Below are 18067 nucleotides of genomic sequence, written 5' to 3'. Positions count from 1 at the left end.
TCTGTGAGAAAATATTAATGGTAGTTGTACAACCCTGTTATTTTTTTACTAATTTTCTGATAGTTTTCTTGAGAAAAAATGTATAAGAAATATACAAGAAATAAAATACAAGAAACAAGAATATAAGAATAAGAAATAAGAATTCCAAAACGTTGTCTACTTATTTGCGTACCTATTGAATTGAAAAATCATGATATTTTAAAGGCTTCACCAAATTTTCAGGACCCCTAAGGGGCTCCACGGCTGAAAAAGATTGGGAAATACTGCTCTGGAGCTTGGTTGTGGCAAAGCATTCTGGGTATCACTCCCGGGCCTGGAAGTCTGATGAGAACAGGCTTTCTCACAAGTTTTGAACGTGTCCTGTGTCAGAAAGGCCACAAATACTTTAGGAAGAGATGGTATATTTGGCACTTATGCATCTCAGCTCAGCTAAAACCCGTGTGCAGAAATGTGAGAACATTAGACAAGGAATGAAATTAGCTGAAAATATGCACACACCAGCCAGTGAATCCCTACTTCACTACTACTGGGCTTTCTACTTCAATCTCTGCTTTCACTAAGATTTTATTAGTGGTGATGTCTTTGAGCTAGCTCACCAGATGCAGGGTAACCTGATGCATTCTCATGGTGGAACCCAGATACAAATCTGCTTTCAGCTCATCGTGGTTCTAGGAAACCGTCTATGATGCCGGACACTTGAACTGATTTTGTGCATTTCGGTTCTGATCAGAGGATTGTGATAATCCTGCCGGGTAAGCTGGGTGTGAGGAATTTGTGTAACGATGGTTGTTTGGAGGTTAGCAAACACCAACATTTAAAAGGAATGGAATACTCCCTTTGACTTCCTCTACTCAACAACTTCCAGCTCTTCCTGCAATGCCCATGTGAAGTCATACTTCTGTAGAAAATCCCTCTTTCCTTCATTTATGTCTGTCAGATGATCCACTGTTGGCCTATGACTTGCCTTATATATATTTATCTCATCTCGTTTAGACTGTAAGGGCGTGTCTGCACTAGGACGCTATTTTGAAATAACTAAAATCGATTTAATAACTCACAAAATAACAGAATTGAAATAGCATGTCCTCACTTTGGGGAAGCCTTGAAATCAGTCTGAGGCAGGCTCAGTTAATGTGGATGTGCTACCTCGACTTAGAGCCCCAGGAAGCACTGGGGGGAGTAATGAATTTGAATTACTCTGGGTAGTCGTTATTTCGAAATAGCAGCACCGGAGTGTCCACACGACTGCTATTTCCAAATTAGTGTTATTCCTCGAGAGAAGCAGGCATACAGATTTTGAAATAAGCGGCCCATTATTTCAAAATAATGAGCTTGGTAGTGTGGATGCTCCTCTTATTAATTCGACCGAAGAGGGGTTATTTTGAAATAAGGTCCTAGTGCAAACCAAGGCCACACTCCTTGGGAGGGAAAGTTTCTTCGTGTTAATTTCTGTTCTCTAAAGCGCTGTGTAAATTCACAGCACAGCTTGAGTGTATTATACTCCTAACTTTCACTTATAATTTACCTGGTCTGCATTTTGCCGTGCACAGCCTGTACTTTGATGTATAAAGAATATTAGACACAGACTAGACCAGCCTAAGTGTCCTTCTGAATGAATATGTGCTCTCTCCTTAACCAAGTAGCATCTGTGTCTTCAGAGTGACGGGGGGGAAAGGCCAACAAGAAAATGAATAAATAATGCAAAGGAAAGGTTCTAATGCCAGGCAGTTCTGTAATATTCAGAGGACACAGAGTTCAGATGCTATGCCCAGCGGATGCAGGACAGCAATATGGAACCAGACAAACCAAGGAACCTTGCTTTGCCAGAAAGCAAAAGCAGCTATCGAGTAGATTTGATGATTTTCTTCAGAAGAAAGGAAATACCCAGAGTGAGAACTGAGCCCTGGGTGGGCTCCGGGAGAGTTTTTCAAAACTAAAGCAAAAGCCATTGCATGAGATCAGGGCTGAGTGGGGACATGGTGAGTGAGGGGAAGGGTGTGTGTGTGACTCAGTCGGATAATGAGGCTGAAATATTCACTCTCCTTAAACACTGAAATATTCTGTATTTGAGACAAACCAGGGAACAGCATGAGCTGGCCTGTCCCAGTGCTCCTTCAGCCTGAAAGAGACACCCCTTTCCAAATGACATGAAAAGCAAATAGACAGCAGAGACCCACCTACCTGACGTGCCAACAACATCCAGGCCTGTACAGATGCCACAACTCATCAAGCTTGCAGGCATTGAGTTAGGAGCTTCTCTCATGCAGGACTAGGAAGGACATTGAGGCTGTAATGGGATTAGATGTTTCCACGTGCAAATGTTTATTCTGTGATGTAAAGTGATTAACTATTAGCCAACTTTCCAAGACTTGAAGGATCTGCTCTGCCAATTAGTACAAATTATTAAAATAAAATGATAAAGATGCATCGTACCAAAGAGTAGATTAATGAACTAATCTCTCTTAATACACTTTGAGCTTTGGGAACTGTTCCAGGTGCAAGTACTCAATATTACTCAGCCCTGAAGGCTATAAAAGGTATCTCTGATCGTATCGACCGCTCTCATGTCCCCCCTTAGTCATCACCTTTCCCAGCTGGAGTCCTGGTCTTTTTAATCTCACTTCGTGTACGTGCTGTTCCATACTCTTAAATCATTTTTGTTGTCCTTCTCTGTGCCTTTTTCATTTCTGAGATCTCTTTTTTGAAATGGGGTGACCAGAACTGCATACAGTATTCAAGGTGTTGGCATGCCAGGATTTATGTAGTGGCAATATGATATTTACTGTTTTATTAACAATCCCTTTCCTAGCATTTTCTTACATTCTGTTTGCTTTTTTGACTGCTGCTGTACACTGAGCAGCTGTTTTCAGAGAATTATCCCCAATGACTCCAAGATCTCTTTCTCGACAGGTGATAGCTAATTTAGACCCCATCATTTTGTATATATAATTGGGATTGTTTCGCAGTGTGCAGTGCTTTGCATTTATCAACATGGAATTTAATCTGTCATGTTGTCTAGTCACCCAATTTACTGCGATCTCTTTGTAACTCTTCCTATTCTGCTTTGGATTTAACTCTCTTAAATAGTTGTGTATCATCTGCAGACTTCATCACCTCACTGCTTATCCCTTTTCCAGATCCTTTATGAAATTTTCATAGAATCATAGAATACTAGGACTGGAAGGGACCTCAAGGGGTCATCGAGTCCAATCCCCTGCTCTCATAGCAGGACCAAATACTGTCTAGACCATCCCTGATAGACATTTATCTAACCTACTCTTAAATTTCTCCACAGATGGGGATTCCACAACATCCCTGGGCAATTTATTCCAGTGTTTGACCACCCTGACAGTTAGGAACTTTTTCCTAATGTCCAACCTAAACCTCCCTTGCTGCAGTTTAAGCCCATGGCTTCTTGTTCTATCCCCAGAGGCCAAGATGAACAAGTTTTCTCCCTCCTCCTTAAGACACCCTTTTAGAAACCTGAAAACTGCTATCATGTCCCCCCCTCAATCTTCCCTTTTCTAAACTAAACAAACCTAATTCCTTCAGCCTTCCCTCATAGGTCATGTTCTATAGACCTTTAATTATTCTCGTTGCTCTTCTCTGGACCCTCTCCAATTTCTTCACATCTTTCTTGAAATGGGGTGCCCCCAATTGGAGACCATACTCCAATTGAGGCCTAACCAGGGCCGAGTAGAGCGGAAGAATGACTTCTCGTGTCTTGCTCACAACACACCTGTTAATGCATCCCAGAATCATGTTTACTTTCTTTGCAACCGCATCACACTGCTGACTTATATTCAACCTGTGGTCCACTATAACCCTTAGATCCCTTTCTGCCTTACTCCTTCCCAGATAGTCACTTCCCATTCTGTATGTATGAAACTGACTGTCCCTTCCTCAGTGGAGCACTTTGCATTTGTCCTTATTAAACTTCATCCTGTTTACCTCAGACCATTTCTCCAATTTGTCCAGGTCATTTTGAATTATGACCCTATCCTCTAGATTAGTCACAACCCCTCCCAGCTTGGTATCATCTGCAAACTTAATAAGCGGACTTTCTATACCAATATCTAAATAGTCAATGAAGATATTGAACAGAGCCGGTCCCAAAACAGACCCCTGCGGAACCCCACTTGTTATGCCTTTCCAGCAGGATTGTGAACCATTAATAACTACTCTCTGAGTACGGTTATCCAGCCAGTTATGCACCCACCTTATAGTAGCCCCATCTAAGTTGTATTTACCTACAACTTTTGAACAGCTGTGTTCTCAGCCCTGCTCTGTACCCCTCCATTCTGAAAACTGAGCATTTGCTCCTACCCTTTGTTTCCTGTAGTGACCAGTGAAGCTCAGAAAAGGGGCAGGAGGAGGAGAGGTCACCGGAAGGCACTGGGTTGATTTAACACTTCCCCAGAGGAGCACCTAATAACTGAGCATGGTTAACCAAGGAGGTGACATGGTTAAAGTGACTGGGGTTCAGGAGATCTCCGTTCAGATCCAGGCTCTGCCACAGAGCCCTTGTGTAAAGGGAGAGTCACACACAGCCTGTGCCTCAGCCCTCCCTCTGGAGAGCTGCTGATTGTGCCCGTCCCACAGTGGCATTGTGAGGTTTGGGTTTGGGGTGGCCCTCAGCTCTCATGTGGACAGGAGCTGTGTAAGACCTAGGGAGGCAGAGCTTTACCAGCAGAAGCCCAGAAGAACAGTAGCTGTAGCCTTCTGCTGGATTAGCTCCCTGCTCTCTGATGCAGAGCTGTCTACCCTCCCCCTGCCAGCCTTCCTGCGTCATGGGCACAACTGAGAAGACATTTGCTGCCCTCCCACCCAGAGGCTCTCACCCAGCACTACTGCCAGAGCCAGGGTCGTTTTCAACGGACTTTCGCTATTGTTCAGACAGGAACGGCTCACACAAATCATTTGCAAACCAGAAGAGTCTCCTGGATGTCATTTGAAATAAAGGTCATGGCAAACCGAGATCTGCTGAGGAAGCCGTCACACGAGGCGGGCTGCCCACACGCAGTTATAGACGTAGGCTCCCTTTTTGATTTTGCATCCATTCTTCATACTTCATTTAGCTCATTACTCACCAACTGCATTTTTCAGTCATCCTCGGTTAACAAGGTGCCATGTTCAAATCCTTGAGGACTGGACCTTGTAGAAAGATGAGTCCGTCAGGCACCCAGTATTATCCTTCTTAATTCTTCCCCCAACCTGCTCTGAAAATTTGAGAGAGTGAGCAAATCTGTCCCCTGGCCTCTTGGACAGTACAGGTTGAATATCTAGTCCAGCTCTCTCTAGTTTGGCAACATCCGTGATCCAGCGTGATGTTAGCCAGTCAGATGTCCACTTATCGTGGGTGTGGCCAAGTTTCCTCTGGTCCCCTAAAGTTTGTTTACAGCCACTAGTCCTGGCTCTCAGGGGGTATGTCTACACTACAAAGTTAATTCGAACTAACGGACGTAAGGTGTGAGAGAAAGCATGGCAGCTACTTGCAATTCCCACCACTTTCCCCAGAGATATGGACCTATAAATCCTGCTGTTATGTTGGCTGAGGTAACTGTCGGAAGCAGATAACACTTAGTAGCTGGGTTCTAATGGTTCATTCCCATGTGTGGGCACAAGGGAGGCAAGAAGTATAATCCTCTTTTGGTGTCAAGACCCAGTGGAAATCTCAAGTACTCCCAAAGCATTCTCGGTCTGCGAGCAAGAAGCCCATTTCTCTTTCATATCAGCAAAAAGTGAAGATGCCTGCATGACGCTCAGAGTGTCATGCACGGCTCCACGGCTTGGACAGCTTTTCTTTCTCCAAAAAGGACCTTCTGCTGTTTCAGAAAATAATATTCATATTGCTTCTTCTAAATATAGTGTCTTCCCACTTACTCATAATGATTTAAATCTGGTAATGTTTCATGAGTTCTTCATGGGCATTTAATCAGAGAGGAAACCTACTATTAAATCCATAGGAAAGTATGTTGCAAATGTAATAATAGAATGCCAATTAGAGATGTTCATCTGACCAATTTCTATGGGAAATTGCTTTGATTATTCTATTTCTTCTATTCATTGTTCATGCTTATACCATTTTCTTTCAGGCTAAGTGACTCAGCAGATTAATATAGAATTCTTCATCTCCTTTAGTGAAGTGCAGATGTGTAAGACAGAATAGGGTTGGCAGTTTGGAATTACACAAAATAAAATCTTCATTTTTATAATTGGTCTGGAACAGATTTTACTTGCTCGTTTGAAGACATAGATGGGGCTGTGTCTGCCCTTAGATGGGGCTGATGGGGGATGATGTTTAAGAAGGGTCTGTGATAAGCTAAGCTATCCGGCCAGCACAGAACAGTTACTCTGATAAAGGGGGTTCTCAGCAATTATCTTTGCCCCCTAATTCCTCCAATTCAGCATTGAGCTCAACTGGACCAAACCTGTCCCTGGAATACATCTGGCACATTGCTTCACGTAGGAGTTCCTTCTATTTCTAGCAAGCCGGCAACCGAACCGAAGCAAGCATTTCTCCAGGGGCTGGATGAGTGTGCAGTATGGGCATCGTCGGAATAGAAATTTAGAAATTTCAAGCACTAGGCAGATCTGCCCTAATACAGATTATGTCCATGGCTAGGAGGGGAAAACCAAACCCTGTGGCATCTTGGAGACTAATACATTCTTTAGGGCATAAGCTTTTGTGAGTAAAAACCACTTTGTCAGATTTTTACCCACGAAAGCTGATGCCCAAATAAATCTGTTAGTATCTATGGTGCCACGGGACTCCTCGTTGTTTTTGCAGACAGGGTATGTCTACATTACCACCCTAGTTCGAACTAGGGTGGTAATGTAGGCAACCGGAGTTGCAAATGAAGCCCGGGATTTGAATTTCCCGGGCTTCATTTGCATAAAGCCGGGCGCCTCCATTTTTAAATGTCCGCTAGTGCGGACTCCGTGCCGCGCGGCTACACGCGGCACGGACTAGGTAGTTCGGACTAGTCTTCCTAGTCCGAACTACCGTTACTCCTTATTTCATGAGGAAGCCTAGTCCAAACTACCTAGTCCGTGCCGTGTGTAGCCGCGCGGCACGGAGTCCGCACTAGCGGACATTTAAAAATGGCGGTGCCCAGCTTTATGCAAATGAAGCCCGGGAAATTCAAATCCCGGGCTTCATTTGCAACTCCGGTTGCCTACATTACCACCCTAGTTCGAACTAGGGTGGTTGTGTAGACATACCCATAGAGACCAACACGGCGACCTGTCATGGCTATGAAGTCAATGCAGATGGAGATGTTTTACTTATGCGATTGTTGGCATAAGAGCATAGCACCAGTAAGCTTTGTTCGAAACCCTTTCCCAGCCAGCGAATGACAATGATTCAAGACTCATCCTTTCTTTCCGCAGTAGAGATGGTTGACTATTACAGCAGTCTGTCTTGGGATATTTTATAATGTAGGTTTGCCCCTGCTTAGCTGCATGTGCTAAGGCTTTGGGGGCCTTCCGCCCTGATTAGCTTAACTACGCTGTTGTCTTACAGGCCTTGAGTAGTGCAGATTCATTGCATTATTGCCTTAGCACATATTTATGCCTTATCTCGCCAGTCCGTGTGCTGGCGGGCTGTACTCCTTTCAGCATTCCCGTTGTCTTTGGTTAGTGATGATACTTTCTCTTTATCCTTTCAGCACAAAGGGTTGGCTAGTGAACTGCTGTTTCCAAGGCAACCAGAAACACTTTATGAACCTGGCATACTTTCAGAAATGGCTTATAAAGGAAAGCCTGGTCCTCTCTGGACAGATTGGGCATGGAAAAATGATCACACCCCAAAATTACCCAGCAGATTAGGCTTCAGGAAAGCAGGTGGGAGACAAGAACCATATACACCAAGAGCGAACCACACAATAAATGGATGCTAGCTCCTGAAAGTGCCCCAGAGCCAGTCCATTCCCAAATTATGCTTTACATAACTCACTGAAGAGCAGTCCCTGAGCTGCTGCTTGGCGGGCCATGTTGTTCTGACTTCCCTTCATTGCTCCTCCTCCAAGCCAATGATGCTGGGATTCAAAGTCCATCTAACCGGCTGTTCGCATTCCCTCCCTCCCCCATCTTTCTTTCCAGGAGTTTCAAAGTCAGATCTGAATTCTGGAGCCTGTCTGCTGAACTTGGTTGGCCAAGGCTGGGAGGAGGTGCCAGGGGAAGTGACATGACTGGTATTGCAGCACTGAATACAGAAATGTACAGGAAGTCCCCAGCGTATGAACGGGGTGTGTCCCAAAAGTGCGTTTGTATTTCGGTTATTTGGAACTCGGAACACATTTTCCCATGAAACAGTGTTATAAATGGTAGTTAATTTTCCAGGCTAGCCCACGAAACCCTGTATATTTGCAATGAAAACAATAGAAATCATTTTTTATTTAACCTTGAATGCTGGTGCTTGGGGAAAGGCAGGATTAGAGGAGGACGAGGAGGTAGGTGGAGATTCTTACGTGACTTCTGGGCATCCCCCAGCTACCACCACCCTGTGGGTTGCCAGCATCCTATGGTCACCCCACTCCCCTCCAAAGGCTGCACCCAGCCCCCACATCCCAGGAGGCAGCAACTCTGGAGGAGCAGGGGTGGCCACGCAGCTGGTGGCTGTAGAGAAGAGGCCGTTTCCCCTTCAAAGTGCCACTTCTCTCCAGCCTCTGGCTGCATGGCTGCCCCCTGCCCCTTCACAGTCCTCCAGCCAGCACTTTGGCCACTCGCCACCCCCGTGTCTCTTGCCTGCTGCCTGGAGGCTGCAGGGGAGCCTTTTTTGGAAGCGTGAATATTCATGAGTCGGATGTGTGTGGCACAGGGCATGCCTGTGTAGGGATGCAGCTGGCATTGTCAGCTCTGAATTCCCATTGGTCGGCCATATGCAATGCCAGTTTACATCCAAAAGCTTTTTTCAGAAACATAAATATTGTGAAATTTATGTTAAAAAAGATGAGAGAAATCTACCTGAGCCCCTGTAATGAACCTCAGGACTGAAGGGGATTAGAACCAGATACAGAAAAGCAGCAAAAATCTGTGATGCTGCAGATGCGTTCACCCCCGTGGTCGTGTGGTCCTCCCTGAGGGTTTGATGAGTTACAAAGGCATGTGCTGGACTGAGGAGCGAGAGCTACTTAAAAATGTGCTTTGTGAATGCACAGCATTAGAGGAGCAGTTCTTGTGCGCGTGCTTGCGCACAAACATTCTGAAATGGTGCTGGACTCTGGAACATCTGCAGCGAGGGAGGAGAACTAAACCTTTAATTAGGGACTTGTAAACAGCACCAAGGTGACTGAGTCATGGTCTGACTTGCTTTCCAAAGATAAATGTGCTTTTTACACCCCCACCCCTGCAAAATAAACAACAGGCAAACAGAATGGCTCATGCAGCATGAGGCCGGGTGCTGTGTGTGATTGTGAGTGTCCTCTTGCAACGGCAGCATAGTTCCCATGGGGACTGATGGCGAGTGAAAGGCAGGATTTGTCCAGAGTTGCAGTCACATTAGCTGGGAAACATCTGAAGACAGTCACCTGTTGGCCTCGCTCTTCATTGCTGATAACAGACAATACATAAGAAAACTCTTGGCCCTTTTCTGGTTCATTTCATATTGTCTGGAAATATCAAATAAAAATGTTTCTAAAACTCAGAGCCCCAATCCCCCAGTTAGGAGGAACAGTCAGTAATCACAGATTCTGGATGTGAAGAAATCTGAGTATTCCATATTGATTGGTGAAAAATATTCCTTATTTATTGGTATGCACAGAACCAGGCAAAAGAGATTGTGGTCATCACCATGTCCCACTGAAAATAGCTCTGCACAGACACATGAACTTATGGGTCTTGTTGTAGCTCCAGATCCATTCCAGGGGTTTTGCATATTGAAACATGGGAGTTCAAAAAGAGCAGAACTTTAAAGGTATTTAGATGCCTAAAGATGCAGGTAGGCTCCTGGTCTGAGTCTCAAGAACATGTAGGTGCCTAACTCCCATTGGTGAAGGGACCTGTGAGCACGTCCCATTGCCTTTCATGCTGAGAGGAAGGATTTTTTGGTTAAGGCATGTGCTGGGATTCAGGAGACTGGGGGTTGATTCCTGCTCTGTGACAGTGTCCCTGTGTGACCTGGGGTGAGTTACTTAAGCTGCTCCCTTTTGGCTTCACCGGAACGTGGGGGCAAAGCACTTCTGACAAGTCTGCCCTTTCATCTCCCTGTGCCCCATTCCTCCTCTCCCCCTGAGGATGCAGAGTGGACTGGGTGTCAGTGGCCTGGCTTCTGTGCCTGTCCTTCCGGGTGACGTTGGGCAAGCTACCACCCCTCTTTGTGCCTCTGTTTCCCCTCCACCCTTTGCGCTGTGTCAGGGTTGGGTGCAGCCTCACCACCAAATCCATGTCTGATGATCTCCCACTTCCATGCAGCCAGTGGCCCATGTGCCCCACTGCCAGGCTGTTTAGCTGCACTTACAGTTTGCAGAATTTTAAAATGTGCTCCGAGGTTTTAATTTGTGGGTGCAGAATTGCCCCAGCAGCCACTCGTCTAGCTTGCTAACAACAGCAGAGAGCAGGCCTGGGCGCAGGCTGGCGGCACAAGTGCGTCCATGCCCGGGGAGTCTGGGGGCTTGCTTCCAGGCCTCCTCGTTTCTGTGGTCAGCAAGCTTGAGTACAGCTGGTGCAGGTCGGCCTAGGGAGCTGCCATTCGCTCCCCTGGCTGCAGAGCAGACTCATCCCAAATCGGGGATTCAGAAGAGGCAATCGAGTGAGAGAATGGGACGACACAGCCTGGCTGGGATGGTTGAGTTGGGGTTGGGGTTGGGGTTGGGGTTGCTTTGGGCAGGGGGCTGGACTGGATGACTCCTGAGGTCTCTGCCTGCTCTGGGATTCTATGAGAAGATGGAAATCGAGTTCCCGCTGCGTCCGTGGGGGAGGGCTGTTGAAGGAGAGGTGCAGGATGGTGCCCAACTGAACAGCTGGAGATTGGCAATTACTTGTCATCCTGGGAAAGTGTCCTGAAGGTTCTGAACACGACTGATCGTTACCCAGGGCTGTTCACGTAATTGTTGTGTGTCGTCTTGGGAGAGCCCCAGGAGGGGAGCAAGTGACACAGCTGGTGGCGCTGGGTTTTCTTTAGACGTTGAATGCAGATGTCTAATTGGAGCTGGGTATTTATTAACAGAAGCTGTTTTGCCATTCAGAAACCAGAGCTAATCAAAATATTGTAAATGTCACGCCCGGAGACACGTCACTCCTCACCATGATTGCATTTCCATATTGTTTGCATCCCATCTGAGAGAGTGTAAACAGATCCTTACAGCCTGGTGGGGTGAAGCCTGTTCCTGATCGGGGGCTCTAACGCCTTCGGAGCTCGGACAGCCACGCAGAGTAGGAGTTCACCATTTCCTCTCTTCCTATGTTTGGGCTCGGTCGTTGGAGTTCCTGGGCACTAGCTACAGGCACAAAGGCGTGGGATGCCGTCTGTCCATTTCATCTGCCCTGTGCAGTTGCTGTCACGAGGGAGGTCATTGCTCAGTGATTCTTGTCATCTTTTGATTTCTTTGGAGCAGCCTCCTTGATTGGAGATGGACAATCTCAAATAATTGAATTCATCCCCTGCCTCTATCGATTGACTGTTAATCGCGATGGCTGCTTGCATGCTATTCATCATCTCAATGGTGTGTTTCTTTTTCAGCTCATTCAGGTATTGCCCATGTGCCTCGCTATGGGCATGTCTACACTCCGATGCTCCGGAGGCTGATCTTCTAGTGTTTGATTTAGCAGGTCTAGTATAGACCACAACATTGTACGGGGAAGGCAGTCCCCATCAGCATCCCGTGCTCCTACGAGGAGTAAGGGAAGCCAACAGGAGCATGTGCTCCCATCAGGCTCCAGCTGGGTGGATGCTTCCCGGCTCTGCTTCGGGGAAGCTGGAGTTGTACCTCAAGTGGACCTGCCTGGTCTATTATAGACCAGGACTGTGTTTTTAGAGGCTCCACGAGAGACTTTGCCGGGCCCTGGGCAGTGTGTGTGAGGGTCAGCTCTGGGCTGGAGGGGCGGGACTTAGGCGGAAGGGGTGGGGCTAAGGCAGGGGTGGGCAAGAAGCCTATCCAGTGTTAGCTTCACACATAAAATGAAAACTGCAGGTCCACTGCATGTGGACTTGTCCAGAATCAGCAAAGCAAGTGGCAGATCGACTTTAAATGGGCACTGCTGATTTTCCAAGTCTGTGAGCTCCTGGCACTAGCTTCATGTGAAGCCTACTCTTTGCACCATCCTTTTGGGATCCCTGCATTGCCTCTCAGCTTGCAGGCAGTAGTGTCTTTGCTTTGTTACAGGAGGAGCTCCATCCGCACCACTGCAACTTCTCCTATTATCCATCCTTTAACATGTTCAAAAAGCACCAGAAACCTTTCAGGTTCTTTCCCCCTCGAAATACATTTGTGCAAACAGCTGCTGAATTCAGCCCCTCATTTTGTTTTTATGTGGTTGCATTTTAGAGAAGTGATATTTTATTATGCTGTATTTGTTGTTATTCTGTTCTACAAGTGGCTTGCATCCTGAGAAGGATATCGAATAAATTAAATGTATCCTGCAGGAATGATCACTCCTCTCTAAGGCTAGATTTCAGTTACATTTCGGGATTTTTTAAATATGTGAGCTTATCATACATCTGTCTCAAATTAAAAATGTTTTTTATCTTGATGACTGTAACATTTATTAATAGCAATGCAATTTCCCATGTGCTTTTGGTATTGTGTAGGATGCTGACTAAAATACAAGGAAGCTTAGAACAATAACAACTATAGCAGATGAACAATTATGCAGGTAGATGGGATGCAAAGGCATTTTAATTTGTTATTAATTGGCTACTTCTAAAGAGAATCTGAAAAATTACACTGCCTATAAAAAGTGAGTGTAATATATTCCCTCAGTATTAGAATCTCTCCACTCCCTTTTAATATGAGCAAAAATAAAGATGTCTCTTACACCCTCTGTTGCTTTGATCATAATTAGAAAACTGCTAACTGGCTTTAAGTATCAGAGGGGTCGCTGTGTTAGTCTGAATCTGCAAAAGCGACGAGGAGTCCTGTGTGGCACCTTATAGGCAAACAGATTTATTGGAGCGTATCTTTCGTGGGCAAAGACCCACTTCGTTGGATGCATGAATGGCTTTGTGCATTTTACGGTTTTTGTTTGTTGTCTTGTTATGTAGGATACAGAGAAATTACTTCCGTTTTTAAATGTCTTTGCATTAGCCCATCTAACAATTCATAAATATTAGATCATATTATTTTACCACCTGAAAACTTTCCTAGTTTCTCAGTTTGCCTGGTGTGCAAAAACTTCAGATTTATACTGAGGACTTAAAGGAAGGTTACTGTGTCTAACCCCATGGTACAGTGAAATAAGTATCCAAAAGGAAGGGGGTGCTGCCATGAAGGCACTGGTTGGAGATGAAGTGGGTTCAACTCTAGACTCTGAAACACTTTCTGCATGACTATGAGCAAAGCTCCTAATTGCTCTTTGTCTCCAGCCCCGTGTTTGTAACGTGAGGATACCAGTATTTCTTTACTCCCTGGAAGTGTGTTGAGGATAAAATTGTTTGTGTGGTCTCCAGATGCTGCAGTGATGGTTTGATGGCTAGATTCAGAGATATTAAGGCCAAAAGAAGCCTCTGTGACCATCTGCTCTGACTTGCTGCATTGCACGGGTCCTAGGATTACTCTAAATTAATTTCTGCTACAAGTCAATAGCTGTGGGTGAGCCTAGAGTGTCTCTTAGAAAAACATCCAGTTTTGATGTAGAAGTCCAGTGACAGAGCATCCACCACAAACTTTTGGTAGGTTGTGCCAATGGTTAATCCCCTTGACTGTTAAAAATCTGCACCTTATTTCTAGTCCAAATGTATCCAACTTCCAGCCCTGGATTTGTTATACCTTTGTCTCCTAGGCACAATTACAAGATGATATATAATTGAATAAGCAGTCAGGTACATAGGACGGAAACAGGTGCACAGAGAGAATCTTATATAACAACAGAAAACAAGCAAAAATAAAAACTAGAAAAAGACAGGAATGCAACTTATCTCTGCTTCCTTTTTGTATTACAGCCTGAAGAATCAATAGTGATTCATCACTCAAAAGAAGGGGGAGAAAAATCAAGATTTTTTTCTGCAAAGAAGAGATTATTAACCAATAGAAAGGATGCTTTCTTGGACAATGAGCATTTTCTATGTGGATTCATTAATTACCATATAACTAAATCTTCACTTTGGACAAATACATGGATTTTTTTAATTTTGTGGTGAGTTACAATATTTGGATGGATTTTTTTTACCCTTTCAAGATAATATATTCAGCGCACAGTCAAGTGTGTGACAAATATCCTGTAAGAAACACCATCTAAACTGCACTCATCCTCAGAGACAGTGGAAATAAAATATTTTTTTTCATATTTATTCTTAGATTTCTTCTGAGAGTATAAAATTGCTCTATTAAATTATCCATGATTGTGATGTAATCAGTCTTCAACCAGAAATAAACATGATTTCTTCACCTTCTTCGGCATGATTTGTGTCAACCTATAAAGAAAAAAGAGAATCACAGGGTATGTATAATGGATGAAGCTTTTCCTTTCCTCTTTGTCTTCAGAAAAAAAATATGTATGGTTCACTGAAAAATGAACGCCAAAATTAAAGAATCAAATCCTTTTCCTGCCATTCAAGTTTGATTCTGAGAGGCTAGACCGAAGCTGTTCGCACTAGCCTATGAAAGGCCTGAGTCTAGCCACGTGATGAAGCAAATTGCCTGTTTGGGATGTTTCAAGACAGTGGAAGGAACAGCCCTGCCTATGCCCTGTTATGCTTCCCTCACGGCTACCTACTCCCAGCCACCGACGCACAAGAGATCTGTTAATATGGGGCATATACCGGGGAGTGGGTAGCAGGTGGGCAGAAAGGTGCAAATTAGGCCTAGTAAAACACCTTCCAGAGTCAGCTGTGCTGGATTTGCCCCCGGCGCCTGACTGGCCTTAGAGAAGATTGTGTATTCCTGCTTGGCACCGGACACAAGTCCCTGCCCCTCCTCCTTGCATGGAGAGGCCTAACAGGAACTGCAGCTCTTCCGGGGCCTGGCTGGGTGAGGGGAGCATGCTGCTCTGCAGGCCCCGATTCAGCCGCATCTGCTTGTACCCCATTGAGAGCACAAGCTCGCAGTTAAGCTCACGCTGGGAAACTTAAGCACCAACTTCAGTGCGTCGCTCAGCTGGGCTCTGGGGCACAATAGATTCTGTGGAAGGTCGCCACGGCTGCCTGTTGAGCTCAGGCTGGGAGTGCGTCTCTCCCCCTCTCACCATGAGTTTGCCCAGCACCCAACTCGGGTACCAGCCGCAGCTCTTCAGCAAAGTGTTTGGGTCTAGCAGTTATGCGGTATCCCGTAATCCACTGTGCACGGCAGTGATGCTTATGCCTTGAAAGCACATGAGCTCAACAGGACAGTATCTGTCCAGGAGCTCTGGAGAACGTCGTTTTAAACCCTTCTAGGGTGGGCTAAGGTGGAATCCCTTCCTAGTATGGCAATACACACTCACTAATTGCTGCTGCTGTCAGGAGTCCCATTGGCAGAGCACCAGGTCTGAACCAGCCTCACTGTTAGGGAGCAAACAACAGGTCGGGGGAGGGTCAGCTCCAGATGTCCCTTTGTAGACATTGGGGCTACGTCTAGACTGGCAGGATTTTCCGGAAATGCTTTTAACGGAAAAGTTTTCCGTTAAAAGCATTTTCGGAAAAGAGCATCTAGATTGGCACGGACGCTTTTCCGCAAAAGCACTTTTTGCGGAAAAGCGTCCATGGCTAATCTAGACGCGCTTTTGCACAAAAAGCCCCGATCGCCATTTTCGCAATCAGGGCGTTTTTGCGCAAAACAAATCGGAGCTGTCTACACTGGCCCTTTTGCGCAAAAGTTTTGCGCAAAAGGGACTTTTGCCCGAACAGGAGCAGCATAGTATTTCCGCAAGACGCACTGATTTCTTACAGTAGGAAGTCAGTGCTTTTGTGGAAATTCAAGCGGCCAGTGTAGACAGCTGGCAAGTTTTTCCAGAAAAGCGGCTGATTTTCCGGAAAAACTGGCCAGTCTAGACACAGCCTGGCTGTTTGTCCACAGGGAAAGTGTTTATTTCTTCCTGACTTGGTGGTGGAGTGCAGACCTGGCAGGCCATACCCTGCAGTAGTTCTAATTTTCCCATTGCAACGTTGTTCAACCAGCAGAGGAAACCCCAGTTCGTTACCTAATCCAGCTTTAGGAACTGAGCTAATGGTATCCAGTTCCAAGAGGGTGTTGGAGACTGGAACAAATGTGGATTGTATGAGCAGTGAAAAGCCTCTGCATGTGCAAAGCTCAGAGCTTTTGGACCCTATGAATTCCAGTGTAAATGGAACCCGTCTTTGGAGAGGAATAGCGGGATTCTCCTTGAGCTGCCGCCCTGTCCTTGCTTTCTGCTGCCTCCTGAAATAATCGGCTTTGACATTTTCTTTCTGTGCACACTCACTAGAGGCTGCTCTGCACTTTGGAAGTGAACAGTGATTCATGTGGATCCGTTAGTTCCTCACCAGGAGAAGTCACAGCAAGGTGCAAACGGACAGTGCAGCTCCTGGGACTCAGCCTGACTGAAGATCAGGGACACTTTAATGGAACCCACAGGCCACCATAATGCCCTACAGATTCATGTAGGACAGAGAAGCAAACAAGTCACGCCCCGGTCATTCATCTCCGTCCACCTGCCTGCAATAGAATAAAAGAAGCAATCAAGTGTTGCTCCTGGCACATAGGCAGCACTGTGCACTCTTCAAGCACTTCACGTATAAATTTGGGTAATTATCTGGGAAACTGCATTGCTGAGGCTCACGTAATTTAATTTTGTATTAGCAGCACATTTTATTTGTAATGTGGTAGTGAATTTATCAGTCCCCACCCCCACCCCCAGAAATGGCTGCATTTGATGCTGCTCACTGTCTTTAGTTTGTAGCTCTCTGGAAGGGAAGGTGTAGGACACGATAGTTTTTGCAGTGGCTGAGGCCTTAGTGGATAATGCATACATGAGAGTGAGTCAGTTTCATTGTAAAGCATGTGCTAAACTTTATTCTTGACAAATGTAAGACTCAGGCTCAACAATTTCTCATTATTAAATCATGAGGAGATACTAGGTAGGAAATGTACTAGAGGCTAGGATCCCACCACTAGCAACCCTCTTGCCAAATCTAGATCACCATATTCCCTGCTGGCCTTGGAATGTACTTACTCTACTGCTAACTCAGGCTTTTTTGTGACTAGAAAGATGGTTTAGCTTCTGCTTTCTCCTCGGAGTTGTGAATCTAACTACAGCCAAGCACAGGACATATAGGGGGCATATCTATACGTATGAGAAGAACGACACTCCGGAGGTTGATCTTCTAGAGTTTGATTTAGCGGGTCTAGTATAGACCCGTAAATCGAATGCTGAGGTGAGTCCCCGCCGATGTCCAGTACTCCTCCTACGAGGAGTAAGGGAAGCCGACAGAAGCATGTGCTCCTGTCCACCTCCCGCTGTATGGATGCTGCCACGGCTCTGCTTAAGGTAAGCGGACTCTAGCTGTGCATTTGCATAGCTGGAGTTGAGCACCTTAAACCAACCTGCCTGGGCTAGTGTAGACCAATGTGCTTGCTGTAGTGACGTCTGTTGCAGCTTTTCCTTCATGCCCTAAAGGAATTCTAGGGGGGAGGAGCGCTTGAGCTTTATCTCTTGCCAGTCATATTTTATCGGATCCCTGGTTTTTAGATTCCCTCACCCAGAATTGCAAACACCTACCATGCTGCCACCTGCTTTGCTCTTAAAATGAAAACAAGCACATTTGTGCCAGTGACCATCTTTTCTTGCAAAAGCCATTAAAAGTGGAAACTCACCAGTTTCATTTTTACGTGTGAATTTTTTTCGGTTCTGGAGGAGAGAAATGAAGTGATTATCTCCTAAATTAGGATTCAGATCAATAATAGATGCTGCTCAGCGGAATCCTGCAGAGTTTCTCCTGCCAGCAATGAAGCCTAAA

The 18067-nt window shown here is 45.6% G+C and overlaps 1 protein-coding gene across 2 annotated transcripts in view; it reads left to right on the top strand.

The window, feature by feature from the left end:
• Window positions 1-14548, top strand: part of LOC102452957 (secreted frizzled-related protein 1) — a 270863-nt gene extending 256315 nt beyond the window's left edge. For both annotated transcript variants that reach the window (XM_075910928.1, XM_075910929.1), the window contains 2 exons: window positions 8104-8262; window positions 14099-14548. In XM_075910928.1, the coding sequence (XP_075767043.1) occupies window positions 8104-8262; window positions 14099-14114 (175 nt within the window). In that variant the 3' untranslated portion in view covers window positions 14115-14548. The remainder of the gene's footprint in view (window positions 1-8103; window positions 8263-14098) is intronic.
• Window positions 14549-18067: the final 3519 nt, after the last annotated feature.

This window comes from Pelodiscus sinensis, chromosome 28, assembly GCF_049634645.1.
Source record: "Pelodiscus sinensis isolate JC-2024 chromosome 28, ASM4963464v1, whole genome shotgun sequence".
Taxonomy (NCBI): domain Eukaryota; kingdom Metazoa; phylum Chordata; order Testudines; family Trionychidae; genus Pelodiscus; species Pelodiscus sinensis.
The sequence above is the reverse complement of the archived record's forward strand: the minus strand, read 5'-3'. Positions and strand labels throughout refer to the sequence as shown.